The sequence below is a fragment of the Botryllus schlosseri genome, chromosome 1 (genome assembly GCF_051294905.1).
Source record: "Botryllus schlosseri isolate E-star chromosome 1, Bs_hap1, whole genome shotgun sequence".
Taxonomy (NCBI): domain Eukaryota; kingdom Metazoa; phylum Chordata; class Ascidiacea; order Stolidobranchia; family Styelidae; genus Botryllus; species Botryllus schlosseri.
In genome coordinates, this window is record NC_137236.1 from 25,624,976 (window position 1) to 25,643,552 (window position 18,577).

Below are 18,577 nucleotides of genomic sequence, written 5' to 3' on the forward strand. Positions count from 1 at the left end.
ATAGTGGCGAGAATTCATAGGCTGGTCGACCTCAATAACCAATTTGTCAAAACTATAGAGATGAAAGTCGGTTGTCCCGATTCTTAGAACAGGATTGAAATATAAAATCTGTGAGCAGCGATCTGTTCATAGATTTACTATTTTCACTTTTGGTTCAGTTCCAGAACACATAATGCTCACAGAATCATAACCATGTTAGCTTCAAACACGCTTCTACTATGTGTGGATAAAATATAAATGCCCCAATTCTACGCATACATAGAACGAATCTACCTAAGACACGCGCGAATCGGTTTTTATAAGCACTTTACTGAAATACATAAAACTGGAGTGGCCAATCTGAAATCCCACTCGTCATCCGAATTATGTCAATCTCGTTTAGGATTTCTGTGATGTTTAGCAGTTGAAACCTTTCGAACTGTGTAGGCCTAGAGATCGGGTTGTCGCGCCAGAAATTAAACATCAAAAATAATATAGGCAGCATTTACCTTAGAACAGTGGTTCTCAAACTTTTTAAGACACGACCCCCCCCTCCCCCCATTATGATGGTGAAAGATTTCGCGCCCTCTTATCATCATATCAGAAAACGCAACCAGGTTGCTTGCAAACCTAACGGATATAGTTTGATGGCATGGGAGGTTACGACTATGGATAAGAGATTTTGAAATGTGAAATTCAAATTAAATACAGAGAAAGAACTATGAAATTGTTGGTAAATCGCGCGTAGCGCGAAAAAATTTTTCAGTCGAGCTCAGCTTCGCGCCCTACTGCTGATGCTTTCACCCCCCTCAGTTTGAGAACCACTGTCTTAGAATTATCATGGTGAAATATGCTACGAAATAGTTCGATCAAGTCTCTGCATTATTTCGATTTTTAGTACCCATTTTATCAATATTTCAAACAAGTTTCTTTAGACTCTCGCGGGCCGCACAGAACGGTCTTGAAGTGTAATCATAGAACTATAACAAAAATATTTCAAGTATTTTCGGTCCTAATATCTCATCGGTCCCGCATTTCCCCTCCATGCATGTTAAATCATTGGTGCTAACGACGATAAAAGATGGCATTGCTTTATTCGTAATCTGTAGTTGGCCCTGTGTGTGCGTTGAGAGATATACACGAAATCGAACTGTAAACGTGGACGTCGGATTTCGTTTTATCATTATCACAATCGCGATGCCGGTTTCTCTGGAGTCCAGAGATCTTTTGAGTCGGAACTGAAACAACAGTGCGACAATAGCTATTTTAATTATTTTTTGTTACTAATATATTCTCCATGTAAACTGCACATAAATGTTCTACACTGGCAGTTTTGCATCGGTAAATAATTACTTTTCCGTCCATTTCCCATAAAACTTTGTCAACTCAATAGGGAATTTTTTCTTTGTCGAAATTGAATGTCAATGTCCTGGACTTGTTCTTAATGATAACTAGAATGAACACACAACTCCGCAGTCGGGTGGTTATATCCCATGAACATGTTCGACATTTGCTTTCTTGAGGTACGATGCATTGGAAGTATATTTCATGCAAACGAATCTCAACATTTGTTAGAATAAGCTGTATAAGATAAACATTTTTCAAAATACTCGGAATTTATTCGCGGGCCGCCTCAAATCGCCTGACGAGCCGTATGTTTGACATCACAGGCATAAACAGACTATGGGCGAATCATTATAATTCCGAAAAGATAGACGAAAGGAAAATAATGAATTACTTTCATAAATCGATTATCCAAAATCCTATAACTGCCATTGATTTCTATTTTGTGCTTTTGCTAATACGTAGCTGACTAGGCTGGAGAAATAAAATAAACTATATCAGTAGCCGTAGGGGTAACACTATCGTTTTATTCAAGCATGGTGATAAGCACGCCTAAACTACACCGAATGCCATCGGACATCATAATAATATTAATGTGTGATTAAAATTCGCAACCAAAAATCTTGGTGAAGGAAATCAGTGAAATAATAAGTAACATTACAAAATATTCTACCCGCGGCAATTAGTCTACGTGTACAATATACATAGATCTTCGACGATATAGCAAGCTATCACAAGACTCCGGCAAAACATATATAATAGTATTCATTTGAAATTTCACATTGGAAGTCGTGCGATTGTAGTTTTGCGGTATTGTGATGACAATGTGATTAGTCTCGTAAGGGATTAGCGTTTGTGCATCTTCGGCCTTCTCTTCCACTCTCCGTAAAACAAATATCCCGAAATAAATATATATCTTTATGAAGCAAACAGGCCTGTAAACCATATTTGTGCCATGATCAGGAGAAGCGTTGCGCCCACGTAAAACGGGACGATAGCTCTTTATTGATAGTCGACATTGTGCGAACGGAGAATTACCTTGTCGACATGAGTTCTTGGAAAGATTTCGAGGCAATTACAAATATCATCGCTATATCAAATAGTTGCCAGATTCGAATATGAGGTATATAATTATTGCGTCATAGAACTGATGCAAACATAAGTGAACGTAGCAGGAACGACTAAGAATTATTCCTAAGGCCAGGTCCCTTTAATAATAAACAAGTCATGTGGGCCTACATCGTACAATATATATCGCTCGGCGATTGGCGCCATTTTATATGATCGGATAGGGAAGCCGAGAGGGGATTGTCGTTGAATGTCATCTTATTAATTATTGATTATCGGCAATTATTTAATAAATACACAAATTTCGTCACAATCGTTCTGTACATTATTTGTGATTAGATATACAGGTCTACATAACTATATTGATCGAGCATGAAATGGATGGACAAGTCTCAATTCTTTCTATTTCATGCTCCATCAATTTTCCCATATATATCAAATGGCAAAATACTTCTTTATTCTAATGGCAAGTTGGCGTAGCGATATTAACCGTATTTGCGAAACCAATTCCGACCGAGGGCGGCTGCGGAATTCCTTCCGAAATGTAGGTTTATCTAGCCTCCTATACATCTGATCCGCGTGAGCGCCAGTTTAAAGCCTAGCAGTTAGGTCGTGCTACAAGTTGTCACATGCGGAATCATAAGAAACAGTATATACAGTACCATGTATACCACAAACACAAACGACCATCAATTCTAATTCAACTTACCTGTAAAATTTTTGGTCGATGAGCTCCCACGCATCACAAACGCCTCGAAACACTGGAATGTGAAAAAAATTACCTGAGTATTAAGTACAGTAGGCTACCTGATAGATATCTGCAGTGTTTTTAAGGCGTTTTTTAAGGTTTCCCCCTAATTTCACCAGTCGTTTCCCAAAATTTGGACGTAAAACTATAGATGAAAAGTAGTGGTTGTTTCTCGCTATGTCTTGTAGATAATACGAATTTACCCTACGATCAACAGTTTACGTCCAAAAAAAAAGAAGAAGTTGAGGTGAATTTAACAGCTGAATCAAATAATTATTCACAAAAGAATTGCAGCTTCGTTACTCGTCGATGTTTGTTTCTGATTTATGGCGCATAATGATCTGTTTTACGTGTGCAAATATGACAAGCAGAAGCCAACAAGCAGACTTTGTTTGATTGTGCAGCAGACTTGTTTGGCGGCCGTGTGGGTCAGGCTGTTTGGTCGCTGTCAAAATAATTTAAGCTGTGCCTTGTCCGATAGGTCATTTTATGTTGCGTTGATTGTATTCAGTTTAAATACCCAGGTTTGTACCGCATATTTAAGAGGAGGTCACACGTACAGTAGTCAGACGTGGCACCACTCGCACATACGTTTGATTCTTTGCTCAGATCCTGCACGACCGGTGCATGCGGGCGAGGAACGCTCCAGTCGCGTTTCATTCGAGAGTCGCGAGTGAATCTTTCCGGACGACGCGGAGACCTTCGCCGTGTACGGAACTAGTAGCTAATCCTTATTGGCATCTAGCACTGTCAACTGTGTGACATTTGTAATAGAACAAGAACAAGCCATATGGGGTGAAGAACTTTAGAATTACATGATACAATCACTTCACTTCGCGTGTACAGGCGTGATAAACTGACTCACTGATTTTTGGTTTGTAATATTTTATTTCTGCAAATTTCCACGGAAATGAAAATGCAATATGAAATAAATACACTCGCGACTTCGGTCACCTTGCTAACATGCATGACATATAAGCAGAACAATACCCGCCATTTACGGTGGCGGGGAAAAAATTTTTTATTTTACGAGAAATAAATGCGAGAAAAATCACAAAATGAAAATGCGATAATAATATAAGGGCCAGAGAAGACATGGCCAGTTCGCCCGGGGACAGGGGACACCAACACAGACAAAGGCCTCCACCAAAAACACACGATATATGTGGTGGAGGCCGACATACAACACAAAAAATACAGGGGCGAACTGGCGAGGTCCGACTACAGGCAGTATCATAATAGTTGTGGTGGTGAGAATCCAAAAAATAAAATTATTCGTCATGAGGTGGGGGAACTCCTCCCCTTAGCATTTAGAACCGCACGAAGACTACAATAAAAATAAAACCACACAGGGGTCCATTTATGTTAATTTGGGGAGGAGTTCCGTGAATCAATCCAGTGTCCAGTTGCCTGCAGTCGAACCCCGTGATGGCTAGCGGACTAAGCTAATAACCAATAACACAAAACACATAACAAATAAAAAGCACGTGAAGGGGGGGATCAAGTCCTCTCGTGGTCCCGCACACTACACCAAGCCTTCCAGACACGATGAGAGCCGCGCTGAGAAGCGACCACGGCTCGCTCGGAGACCAGTCTGGACTCGAAGACCGAAACACCCATCGCACGTAAGGTGGTCAGGTTCCCGGGGTGGTAACTCCCCAGGGACCCGACCGCGAACGTATGCATCTCCACCACCTTGGCCGTGGCAACGCGGAGAGACTCACAGAGGTCTTGTACTTTGAGTGTTTCAGTGCAACGGCAGCGTCCATACTGGCTACTCCATTCTCGAAGGGGCACACCAAATCGATGACCAAGACCCGGCGACGATCCGCTAAGATGAGGTCGGGTCTCAGCCGCCTGTTGGCCAATGTGGCGTGCTCCTCGCAAACGCGGTCCACATCGCATCTGGAAAAAGAAGAGGAGCTTGGTATACAGTCCAGGAGCACCCCAAGTACCGAATTGTGCCTGTTCGTGATGCTATCCATCACTGGCAGGCAGTGGTTCAGTACGTGGGGCAGGGTCTCAGTATGCTGTCCGCACTTGCAGCAGACCACACTTGGCTCCACACGTTTTCTAAACCGACCCCGGATCGACCGGAGCGGCAGAAGATTCAGTCGAGCTTTAAGCATCCAGCTACGCTCGACTGCCGTCAGGACGTTGGAAGACCGGAGGAAGCGATTGGAGCTCCCGTACCGGCTGTGGCACTCCACAGTTTTGCCCTGGTCGGGAAGCTCCATCCACCGTGTTTTCCAACGTTGGTTCACCTTCAGGTGAAGGAATTTGGTTAAACGACCCAAATCCTGACAGCAGTCGGCGCCTAGAGCCAACTGGTAGAGCCCGTCTTCGGTCACGAACCAGCGAGCACCGAGACGCCTAGCAACGGGTCGGACCTCGGTCCAAAGCCCGTAGGCGTCTCCGCACGCCCTGGAATCGTGCCCTGTTAGACTCACGCAGTTCAAGAACTCGACTGTCAGGGTCTCCGACGCCTCTGGGACTCGACAAGTCCTCCGGACGACCAGCGCCAACCTTCCACGCGCAACCGCCCGCACAGAGGGGTCAGTGGAATTGACCATTTTGACGGCCTGGGAAAACCTCAACACGTCTGCTTCGCAGCAGAGGTTGTTATGCGCCATTGATTGGAATGTGTACACTCCTACCGGTGGCGACTGTGTACTAATGCCTTCCGGCCCCTCGTTGTTATCCTGGTCCGTTCCGGATTTTCGCTGGTGTGACAAATCAAAACATTCATTTTCTGACTATGCATTTTTCCTCCAATATTCTAGTTTCGTTGGGCAGTGAAATGGCTTTTGTTATGAAAGAAAAGAAAAGCTTTTTATGCAGAAGAGAAACTGAAAGTGGTGGACGTCAAGGGCAATGAAAGTGAAGTCTGGAACAATTTTAGCGTGCTCAACCGCACCTGTGGGGGTAACTAGGCCTACTGGATTTGTTTTGTGTCGGCAGTATGGTGGCACATTCTTTCAGCAGAAAAATCAGTGGAAAATTACGCTTATTTACCCACATTAAAGATAGATGCATTGTATACAAAAATACCGTACCAGGACAATGTTCGATGTCATCATTTGTGAGAAACAAGAAGATATGCTCTTTTGCAAAGTAATGCCAACGTCCAATTACAAATTACTTGAAGGAGCCAAATCATATATTGAGAAGGATTTTATACCATCATGCCATCCAGATAGTGCTGTTGGAAAAGAAATACTATGCGTTGATGCTTTAGAAAAGAAAAGAAATTCCAGCATTTTGAAGTAGGCTATCAACGAATATGGAATGATTGCGTTCATCGCGGACATGTGGACTGATATCACTGGTTGAAAAGAGTGGAACAGGGCTTTCTGATCACCTTGCTTAAAGAAGCAAGCTCACAAGCTTTCAGCCAGTCAAAAAATTCTATCCTTTCTTGCACTGATCGACATTGAGTTTTCCTTCAATACCCGGATCTGAAGCTGCCAATGAGTGACTATTGAGTGCATGTGGCAATGCCATAACAAAGGAGGTAACCTTGTCCCCCCTGGAATCAATAGTTACATTGCACGATCCCTGTTGGTATAATTACTTCATATAACGGTGGGGCTTGGTCTTTGAGTTTTTAATTTCTTGCTTGTTTTGTCACAATAAATATTCAATACCAACCTGTGAACTTTTTTGTCATGTAGTTTTATTGTCAATTTAAATCGCAGATAAAACTGAAAGGTTTTGATGATGCTCTAGGAACGAGCCCCCTCCAAGCTGACGTTTAAGCAAATATGGGTATTATCGGGTATTTAAATGATGTACTTGCAGTCTCTTAAAACTAATTGGCCGTCACCCAAACCAGACCCTGAAACAAAACCTGGATATCTGTATTCTACAAATTATGCTCTGTCGCGCAATATAGAGTAATAATTATGTAACATCTAAAATAGGGAGGTTGGGCTGGAAATGCCAATTCTATCTTCAACATTCATAAGCTCCTTTGCAATTAAAGCAATTGGTGTCACGCTGTTGAGTTTCGACAGAAAATAGGATGGCACTTTTCAAGGTGAAGCCGCACATTGCTGAAGGTGTATCTGAAGGCGAACAGCGGAATTCACAAGAATTTTCCATAATCCTTCATTGCCATATTTTGTGTGAAGAATATATTTTAATGGTTGTGATCTTTCATTACGCTGTTGATGCGCACATTATTTTCTGCGCATGTAATCTATAGTTTAGTAGGATATGTTTAGTGAAATGTGTACTTTGATGACTTTTTGTTTTTATGACCCAGCGAGGATTTGGGTTTCCGCGAAGGCTTGCATAATAAGGTAAGTTTTCCGCAGGTCAGTAATCGAACCACTGGACTAGCCTAATCCCAGATATTCTGATAGCCGAAACAAACTCACGTTCCACAACTTCCAACTCAGTATCGATATCCTTTGCAATCTTCTGGACTTTGTTTAGTTCGTCTTCTATCAACTTATCACCACCATACCAGTATACCAGTGTTACTTTTTTGAATTTAGAGTTCTTGATGAGGGACAAAATTTCATCCCGTGAAGTACAACATCTTCGTTCAAATATGCATCTGATGTGTTGAATCTGCAGTAGGAGGTTATATATTATGTAGTTTATTATTGAATTGCTTAACGCCAAGGTCTACGTTAAGAGCCACGGGCTATGATTTGGCAGATGGTACTTTAGATAAGGTTACTATTAGAAATTACTATTTCCTCAACTACAGTGGACGGATAGGCTAGAAAGGTGTGATGGATTAGTGGGGAGTGTACGATCAAAATATTCAAATAATTCTAGATTCTTCCACCTTCTTTTGCTGACAAGATTCAATTATCCGTTTAAAGTCGCCTCCAAAACCAACATAGAATATCGCATGGATATTGACGTGAAAACCCAAAAGAGAAAGTTTCCTCCGACCCTCCGAAATTCTGCTGTGATCATCGTCGGATGTCTGGCCATCCACCGCAATATCCAGTAGATCAACCTAAAGTGAGAAAATATTTTAAACGGGTTCGACATAAGATACTGATGCAGTACTGAAACCTTTTTTGCAGGTCATCAATGGGGCACTGCGCTGTGAATTTGATGTGGTCTGAATTTAAAGTTGGAGTTGTGAATTACATTTTGGCAACATCCATATTCCCAGGAACATCAACTTATTCGATCTGAGGCTGAATAATTTTAAGAAATTACTTTCCAACATTAGATACATCTGTGGTAGCGTGGGCACGCGTCATCGCTTTTTGATCCATGTTGAAATTATTAACGCGTTTCTTTCATGCGTCCTTTTATGGGCCAATCCTCGTCAAAACGCCAGTCCCCACAAGAGTCCAGATCAATTCGACGATTTATCAGTGTTGGGATCAAGTCACTACCTTGGTGTCACGAGTCATCTCGAGTCATTGCACATTTTGACTCGATTCAAGTCAAGTCAATCGATTTTCGAAGGTGACTCGAGTCAAGTCAGGTCACACGTTTTTAGATGTGACTCGGGTCAAGTCTTTTCAAGTCAAGTCAAGTCACGAGTCAAGTCACGATTCGAGTCAAATTGAATTTCGAAGCATGAGTGATGATGCAAAGTTAGTACATTTTGCTGGCTGGTTGAAGTCAGATTAATTTTTAATCAAATAACGAATATAAAGTTAGATATGCATGTAGAAAGGCGTTGTATCGCACACGCACACTTAGAACTGGTATTAAAATACGTGAGTAACTGCGTAGCCTACAGCTACATGCTACAGTCTGTTTTCAATCAAAATAGAGGATCCAATACAAAGCCTCGAGAAGTTGAGACAAATTGATATGGTACAGCACACCACCCATCTACACACCCAGGAGAATATAAACGTTTGATTTAAATAAAACAAGAGGGTTTGTAACGGTGAGCACTGATGCGTAATGTAAGCACGGAGCCATCTAAGAAACAAAGACACGTTGCCGTTAGAATAATCTACTACTACTACTTCTACTACTACTACTACTACTACTACTACTACTACTACTACTACTACTACTACTACTACTACTACTACTACTACTACTACTACTACTACTACTACTACTACTACTACTACTACTACTACTACTACTACTACTACTACTACTATTACTATACTTCTACTACGACAACAACGTAAGCTGTGGTCGTTCCGTTTGCGGTCAATCTGCAATCAGTGAATGACTGGTTGCCTCCACAAGTGACATCGGCGTATCGCGAACAATCCGAACATGCATAAAATAGGGTGATTTATTCAACACCGTTTACTTCAGAGGTCTCAAACACGCGACCCGCTAGAGCATTTTGTGCGGCCCGCGACGGCATTTTGGAATTTCAAGTATTCGACAATATCTTCAAGTGCTATAAAACTTTTTTAGATATTAGAACTTATAGTTCACATCAAAACTACTATAAAAATCTCTGAAATCTCAACAAACTTCACTATCACATCACTTTTAAAAGCTACCATACGGCAGAAGATCAGCTATTACGTCACATTTCTAGTTAAAGATGATAAAACATGACCCGTTGATGATTCGTGACCGAAAATTGTGATTTGGTTTGGTGCGACCTTCTCGTAAAATTGCTCGATTTCAGATTGACTGGGGAATTAAATAAAAATGACTCGAGTTAGGTCGGGTCAAACGTTAAAATCAGAGAAGGACTTGCGACTCGGAACGGTGACTTGGTAATCCTACGGACGCAACAATCTATGAAACTGCCATGGGGAACAGCAATATATCAAAAGGTCGTAGCTTGTGTTGCGTTGAGTATATAGCTTTCTGATCAGGTCAGTATAGCAACCATTAGCATTCTGTGACCCCCGTGACGTCTAGTTGGTTACAGGCTGGGTGTTGTTTGTTCTCTTTATCCATGTTATGATCGTTGGCGAGTAAGGTACGCCCTACAGCTGTAACACCAACCAATTCATCGCCGATTGGACATTTCTATTCCAGGTGTCCTTAACGAGGGTCCGTAGACCCCATCGAGGTACGAAGCACCAAGTAGGGTGTACCAGATGCATTGATGAATTTGGCCAATATGCTTGGAATATTTCCTGGCCCCTTTGTTTAACTGGAAAATAGTATTCGCGCTACGTGCGATTTTACGTGAATGGGCTTTCTGATTTTAATATAGGTACCATCAGAAGTTGTGTTGAAAATGGACATGGGCTACGAGAAATCTCATTGGAAGCACAATGGGTACGATCGCTAAAAAGGTTAAGAAGCAATGCTATTACTAGGGATGGTGTGAACCTCTAAAAGGTTCTGGTTCGTGTGAACGCGAACCTTTTTGAAAGGTTCTGTGTGAACACGAACGTGAACCTCATGACGTCACGGGACGTCATATTGCTAATTCCAACCTATCCTTCAATGAAATGATAGCCTATATTAATGTACACAATACCTAGCGACGATTTGGGCAGCATTACGTCACAATGCTGAAATACATATTGACGTTTTAAACGTCGCCAAATGTATCAACTGGGGCAATCAAATGATATAATAATCTCATAAAATCAATATCTTCCGTCGCTTTCCCAACAATTTTGACGAGGACTTACCAGGGAATATAAGGGAAGGAAAGGAAGTAGTTTATTTTTGTCTTTGATGTTCTTGCGGCATATACACCGACTCATGATATACATACACACGATCTGCGTATATGCATACCATGAGTAGGCTACATGATGTGCATATGCCGTCGGGCAAGGACGATGCAGATTATAGCCTTGTAGCAGGGTTGGGATGACTCGAGTCATGACTTGACTCAAGTCAGACTCGAGTCACCTTTTTCGTATGACGGATCGGAAAATGTATTCGGCGTCTGAGTATTGCTACATTGATATTGAGCAGAGTGTGAAACGGGTTTCTATACTTGCTCTCGATATTACCCCGTTAACAAGTTATACAGCAGTTGCCAACGCCTCAATCGCACCGATTTGGTTTTAATGATCCAGTAACATCATATGAAGTAAAGATTGACCCCATACGCCTGCTAGATTGATTAGTGGAATAAGCATCATTCGCTGACTAGGCCTACGTAGCTTATTTCGATCGTGATGTTTTGTGATTGTGGGTCAAGCTCGCAGCAGAGAGTCAATAAATATTTACAAACGGAAAGTTGGATATTTCGAGCAAACTTTTGCAACAAAGCAAGTAAAACTTTTGAGATTTTCAAGGTACATGCTCGTTTAGTGATGATTTTTTATGCCTATAGCGCCATGCATATAGAGTGGCCTGCAGTTGAAATGCAATAAATTTGAACCAACGATGTTGTAATGAAGTGAAAATTGTAGTATATGAAAAAGGTTCACAGTGCAGAACCTACCAAGGTTCTGTTGTGAACGCGAACCTCTAAATTTCCGAGGTTCACACACAGAACGCGAACGTGAACCTCACGTTCACACCATCCCTAGCTATTACTATGGTTTAACAATGATTATTTTCAAGTTCATTGATATATTCCAGTAATAATCGAATGCAAAATATGACGCAGATTTAATTTGACTTTGGCAATGACAGTAACAGTAGCCTATACTCATCACGACTATATCATACCAGGATTAGGCTATACCGCTCAAATGCTCTGATATCAGATCAATCTTCACTAGATTTAAAAATATTTCACACAAGATTGTGGCACGTCAAAGGTCCACCGACAGTTTATGATATCATGATGCACCTTCTCGCCTGATGTCTCTAACTCAATAATTAAAAAATTATGCCCGGCACAAAAACAATTTTACTCAAATATATGAATATGTGATTTTTTCCGTGTCAAGCGTAAATAATACAATAATAAATTACATTTACACGATGTTTGTGGAATGCCTGTCACGGCAAATAAGGCCTACTTGGAAATATACATTGAATATCCCTATTATTGAAGCTGCGGTCCGCGTCGTCATCAAAAGCTTGGAAATTGGCCCGCGAGCACATTTGAGTTTGAGACCTCTGGTTTACTTGATGACTTGAAATTGACTCGTAAATTTTGCTCCGAGTCAATTGACATTTTTGAATCACCGAGTCAAATCACGTCAAGTCATTTTTGTAAAGTGACTCGAGTCAAGTCAAGTCATACGAAAATTTTGACTCGAGTCTGACTCGAGTCATCCCAACACTGCAATTTATGCGTAGGTCTGGCTTCAATTCTGGAGCATATTGAAATATACTTCAATAAAGTCAGGCAATACGTTCGGAACTCACTGTATTTTCAAAAATGGCATTTTTCGCTCACTCCGGCGGGACGCAATACAGGTTATGCAGTGTACGGAATTATAACTGTAATGATTCGATTGCATCTAGGAAGAGGACCTACTCTGAATTAGCTCATCTATTCATTTAAAAATATCAGGAGATTTCAAACCGTGTTGAAGCTCATTAGGAATACTGCAGATCCTTCCGCGAGTGATACTAAGCGAGACGCAAAGAACTCTTGCCCAGGGTTGCCAGCAATGTTCCCTCTAAGCTCGTATACTGGGATTGCACACAATCTTCATTTTTAGGAAACTGAAAATTTCCTCCTTTTTTACAATTCGTCCCTCCCTTACAGCTTTTGCAGCTCTAATGGACAGGGGCAACTGAAAATCGGCATAAATGACGCGGAATAGCTACTGCGAACTTTCGAGTGGGTAATTCTTGAGACGAATCATAGTGATGCTGATGACATCTTTTTTAGTCAACACTACAAAGGTAACGTAAAAAGCGGGTAATTCGGGAGTCGAATCAAAATGATGATCATTGTTTTGTCATCATTACTGAAATATGTGGATAAAGTGGGGAATGTCTATTCGAGTCAAAGTGATGACCTCTTTTGGTAGTCAGCATAACAAGATCTTCGGTAAATATTTGAAAACTACCTTTTAAGTGTTATTCTTTCCGGATTCCAAAATATGGTATGCCTATAGTGTCCCTACTAACTAATCACGCTCTGCCTGTGCATACATGATTCAAAGTGACAGCCAGATTAAATCTTAAAATTTCAGTTTCAATATTCATCAACTGCTTCTGAGCCCAGGCAAATAAAGAACATACAGTAGTTACGCTTTTTTCACGCATGCTGTCATGCCATCACATGCTTCCGCTATCATTCTGATCGTGTCATTCTACAAATGCGAATCGACTGTGTACGCGAACAGCATGTCAGTTCGCACCGTGTATCTTCACCATCCAATTTTAGGGTTACTCTATTATATTATTCTTGAAATAGCTGGCATAACTCATTCAATGTCGAATAAACTCATTTTTACTGATAGACGGCCCTCTTAACTGCTACCATATCCCGATGTCATGAGATTGTACTTTAATTCTCATTACTGTATTAAAATCTTAAATTGGTTTCTCTTGTTGGCTGACTCTAAGGCAATTCCTTCCTAGGGTTAACAATACTACCATTTTCTCACAGAAAATCCTATTCGTCTTGTGCAGGTCCACCCTGAAGCTTACATGCAAGTAGGATGAATAAATGCAATCAATAAGAGTACTTTCACCACAAGGCCACAACTACATCATGCGTGGCCCAACCGTGACCAGCGGGCCACACGTGGTTCACATGAGTGATATTTATAGCAAAAAGCGGTGTATTTAAAATAAATTAATTGTAACGTAATTCATTGTGAACATCAGACCACATCATATGTAGAGCGCAGAGCCACTTAAACATAGCCGCTGAAGCAAATATCGGTGTCGAACACCCATAAAATGATAATATATTATAAAAGAGTTGCAAAACATTTATAATATCGAATCAAGAATCGGACCTGATACTTTTTCAAAGAAGTTTCAACCAAAGACCAATCGATATTTCTTTCTTCGGTATAATCAAGCAATATCCTGCTTTTCTGAAAGTGATATCATCATGTAAGACAGGGCTTCTTAATGCATTAGTCGCAACCAAAACATAGGTAGCAAAGGGTATAAATTTGGGCCGCGACCGCACCGAGTGATATTTTAATATGCATGTAATATTTGCTGAATTTCTTGTGACAAAATTGTTTCTCCGCGCTTCGCGAAATCTCCTATGTGGATTGGTTGTGTGTGTCCAAAGTCGGTGTGTTAGGTAATATATATCTGTTCAGCGATGCATGTAGCAAAGTTGTTGCGACAAGATCGCTTGATCATGAAAATATGCCAATATTTGTAGTTCAAAAATTGGTTTGCTGCTATGATAAGACTAGACTGACATTGGTTTCTCTGACAAGCTATTACTTCCGCAGGTAATACTCGGGCATGGTAGAGGGAGGGAAACAGCGCGGCCATAAATGTGAAACCCCATATTTTTTGAATACGTATAATTTACATATCCTCAGTTTGAAATCGCGTGCGTCACACGTATGTCTTAGAAATAGTTGTCAACATAGTTTCCATTTGATATTACTGTAACACTTAACGTACTAACATCAAAATGCATTATTTCGATATGCGAGGCCTGGATCGGGAGATGCCAATAAAACGCAGATTTGGGTCGCGTTCTAAAAAGTTTAAGAACCACTGATGTAAGAAGATGCATAGACACGATGATCATCCATTGAAATAATTTTTCATATACTCAGTGGATTTACAATAGTTATTTGTTGGAAGTATTTATTCCTTCCATAATGCATGCCAGGTATAGGTTTGAATCTCATTCCTGTGAATGAATTAGGCCTACTGTTGCAATCTGCCAATCTATATGCTATATATATATGGCTGGACCAAAAGGAAATTATTAGATTTTAGTCGAACAGTGAGATCTTTCAACGTCAACTCATGAGTCATTGTTGACAATGATAGCTAAGCTGAACATTTTAAAATGTTGAAGCAAGATATCTTGAAGTTATCGTATGTCCTCTTTAAAAAGAATTGTACTCTTTATTCAATGAATTGAAAGTGTCCACAGAGGATGCCTAAATGTCGTCTTTTTGGGGAATTTGTGCTTTTAAGATGACTTTTTCTGAGTCCAAACCACAGGAGCATCGTAAAATAGTGGGTGATCCGTAGTCAGATCAACGTGATGACACGAAAAAATTTCATAATCAATAGTTTCTTCCGCTACTAGAACTTTCAGAATTTTTGAAAAGTCTCACTTTTTCAGATCTCAAAATATGGTAACCCGCACATATTTATAACTTACCTTTTCCAGTTCGCGCTCTTTTATATTCCACAAATCATCCTGCTTGACCAACAAATGTTGCTGTTCATTGAATCTGACAAATTTTGCATCGAACAGTCTCCCGTAAAATATCACTACTGCAAGGGATGTGACCCGTCCGAAATTTAAGGTGGATTCCTGAAAGAAGGAGATCCGTTAGTCACATCAAAATCTATAAGCTTGGTAGCACAACATAGCCGACTCCGAAATATATGTTCAAGCGAATAAAACGACTATTAAATGTCACCAGACATACTGAGCACACTTATCAAATTCGGTATCCCCCTGGTTATGAGCCCCCGTTCCAAATTTTTTCCTATTCTAGGCCAAGAAATAAATAGTATAGAAGTGGCGCAAAAAAAACTGTGCCGTGATAAGCGCCACCATCACGATTTTTACTTATAATAATAATAATAACAAATAGAGGAATTTAGCTGAAAAAAAACCACGTCAATTTCAAATTGACGCTGAGCTCAAATTCAGAACACCATAAAATATTTTTCTTAGATGAGACAATTATTGGTTTCATTTTTACGAATCAGCATTGTCGATATCATGATGCTGCCTAGCAGCTTTAGTTTAACCCTGAGTAATTGTGTATTTCCTGTTTTTACATTATGAATATCTAGGGTTAACATACGGTTCTATTATCTCAATAATTTGAAAGTGATCTCAGAGACAGCTAAATGTCCTATTTATTGTGAGTTTGTCCTCTTTTCTTTAAAAAGTGGTAAAATGCGAACAAAGATGACTGAACTCCGACGCAGCAAACGCGAGAGTTGGCAAGACAAAAAACAAAAAATATGGCGGGACAGATATTTTGGTAGTAGAGATGGCAAAGATGACAATTTTTTTATTAGCCAACACCGATGATTGGGGCGATTTTTTTGATGCATCAAAAAAGTCAAAATCTTGTCAAAAGTATAGCGTTAGGTCAGAAAGTTGTCGAAATTATTTACAAAGACAAATAGGTTTACTTGGTGTTATGCTCAACGTACCGCAATATCCGAACTGAAGCAAGACCACGTGGGCATTGGTTCTTATATCAAGAAGCACATGATGAAAAATTGTGATGCTGACAACATTGTCAGAATGAATCAACACGGAGTATCACCAGCAGTGTACGCACAACTTCAATGTTGTCAGCCAGCAGCTGCTGCTGTTGAACGTTCTTTCTCCATTCTGGGCCCCTTCAAGTTTTCGTCCAAAATTAGCTCAATTAACCTTCAACACACAGGTAGGAATTCTGGAGTCGACCTCGGTCGGACTCGAACCCACAACAGTGACGTGCAGTCCAATCAGGCAAGTGAGGCAGTGCCTCACCTGTCGTCAGGGCGAGTAAGTGAAAATTGTGACAATCCTCCATGAGTCGATGATTATTGATATTTTACATCGATGTTCATAAATAACTAAATTTGACCATTTTCACACACAACATCATCAATTTGCATCATTATTCAAAAATACAGCGTGAAAGGAGAGTTGAGGCACGGGTGACGCACGGGTGACGCACGGGCGGGTCGTGCCTCACCTGCGACAATGCAATTCATCATAAATAGCTCGGAATTCATACCAACTGGTATCAATCAAATACTATCGTCACACTAATTCCGAAAATCCAAATATTAACAGTGTCAGACCACCAGAAGCCCCTCAAAATCGCCCAAGGAAGGTGAGATTCGGCTTTATTACAAACAATGCTATCGCAGAGAAACAATAGCCATGTGAGGCACAAACGAATCTGCCTCATGAACTATTCGCTAACAATTGGACAATCGCAGCACAGTGAAACGCGCTATCGATTTCGGAATACAACAGTCTTGACTGTCTTGTTGGAATTATATAGTAGCGACGGCCAATACGTAATGAGAAGCAAATATATCCTCTTACTTATGTAGCTGTTATTTATTTTCCGTTAAATTGTGGCATGTGATAGCTACTTGCATAGGCTGCATTGTCGTTGCTTTATGCTTCGAATAGTTTATATCAGTACTTGAAGAAATAGTAATTATAATCCGTCTAAACTTGCCCATTTAGCACAATAGCGACCAGTCCTACATGTATTGTATAATGTGGAATTGCAACGGCTATCAGTGTGCAAAGAAAATGGCCTCTATACCAACTGCTGTTGTTATCCACATTTTGGATCTCTTTATCAGGTAGGCTACTTTACGTGCGTGCGTGCGTGTTTCTGCGTGTGTGAGGGGGGGGGGCGGTCCGTGCGTCACCAGCCTAGAACCTCACCGTACGTCACTGACCCACAACCCATTGGTGTCGTAGCTGTGAATCATACCACTACGCTATCTCGCCACGAAATAGAGTTTTTAATGAACATGTACCGTCCAGCCTAGTCATTTCTATTTAGCATTGGTTAAGTATATCACAGTATAAAATGGTTTTCGTGACGAGGTTTCAATCCCTTCATTGGGACAGATTAGAAAAAATATTCAGGAGTTTCTGTATCAAACGACCCTAACAAAACGTATCCAAACAGCAATATTGTATCAATAAGCTATTGGCAATTTGACAATTAAAATGAGTTTGCACTGGAGGATATTTTATTTTAGACGACCATACTAATGATGTGAGTGCTGAAGTTTTAGCTATTATGAAGCGAAACAGTCCTATGTTTTTGCTCATTTAAAAATATTGATAATTAGGTTATCAATCATTTTACAAAAAGTTTTCGCGGACCCCCGGTTGAGAACCACTGTTCTATATAATAGCTTTCGTTCAACTAGTGGTTCGCAGCAAAGTATGACTATGTTTTGAATTAATTATTGCTGTAGTTGTAGAATATAATGACATGAAAGGACCTGACAGGAATATAGGCGATGCACATACCAACAGTCATTTCAATCATTAGAAGCAAATTGTATTAATGTAATATAGGTATCCGACCATGATGTTGAACAGCCCTCCACTTATCTCAATGACATCTTCATTGTTCCTCAATCCAAGACCATATCCTTCGGCAGTCAGCATGACAACCTAAACATTATCCAGATAAGGAGCTTGGGATGGAGAATATTGAGCATCGATGAAATATCGTGACGTAAAATCGTAGATACTCTGTGCTGTAAACGATTCCACAATATATTGGCCGTATCAGACATGCGAAATACGACATTCATGAAAATTGGATAAAAGCGAAGTGAAGCGTAAAACGATTTGAATGGTGTTCAGGGACCCTGTCGTTCTAAGATTGTCAAATTACTAGCATTGTATAAGTAGCGCTGCACTAAACACAGCCACTGGTGAGCGTGATCCAATGCATACCAGTGCCAGCTACAAGCAGGTTAATTGAGTTTCGT

At 40.5% G+C, this 18,577-nt stretch overlaps 1 protein-coding gene across 3 annotated transcripts in view; it reads right to left on the reverse strand.

Moving 5' to 3' along the window:
• Positions 1-1,833: 1,833 nt before the first annotated feature.
• LOC145445786 (uncharacterized) overlaps positions 1,834-18,577 on the reverse strand; it is a 36,248-nt gene continuing 19,504 nt past the window's right edge. The window contains exons 6-12 of one of the 3 annotated variants that reach the window (XM_080323938.1): positions 18,165-18,254; positions 15,246-15,401; positions 13,894-13,974; positions 7,941-8,117; positions 7,522-7,717; positions 3,097-3,152; positions 1,834-2,202 (exon numbers count right to left, since the gene is read on the reverse strand). In XM_080323938.1, the coding sequence (XP_080180064.1) occupies positions 3,097-3,152; positions 7,522-7,717; positions 7,941-8,117; positions 13,894-13,974; positions 15,246-15,401; positions 18,165-18,254 (756 nt within the window). In that variant the 3' untranslated portion in view covers positions 1,834-2,202. Of the gene's footprint in view, positions 2,203-3,096; positions 3,153-7,139; positions 7,718-7,940; positions 8,118-13,893; positions 13,975-15,245; positions 15,402-18,164; positions 18,255-18,577 lie in introns of those variants that run through there. The other 2 variants (XM_080323929.1, XM_080323946.1) reach the window with 2 other exon arrangements.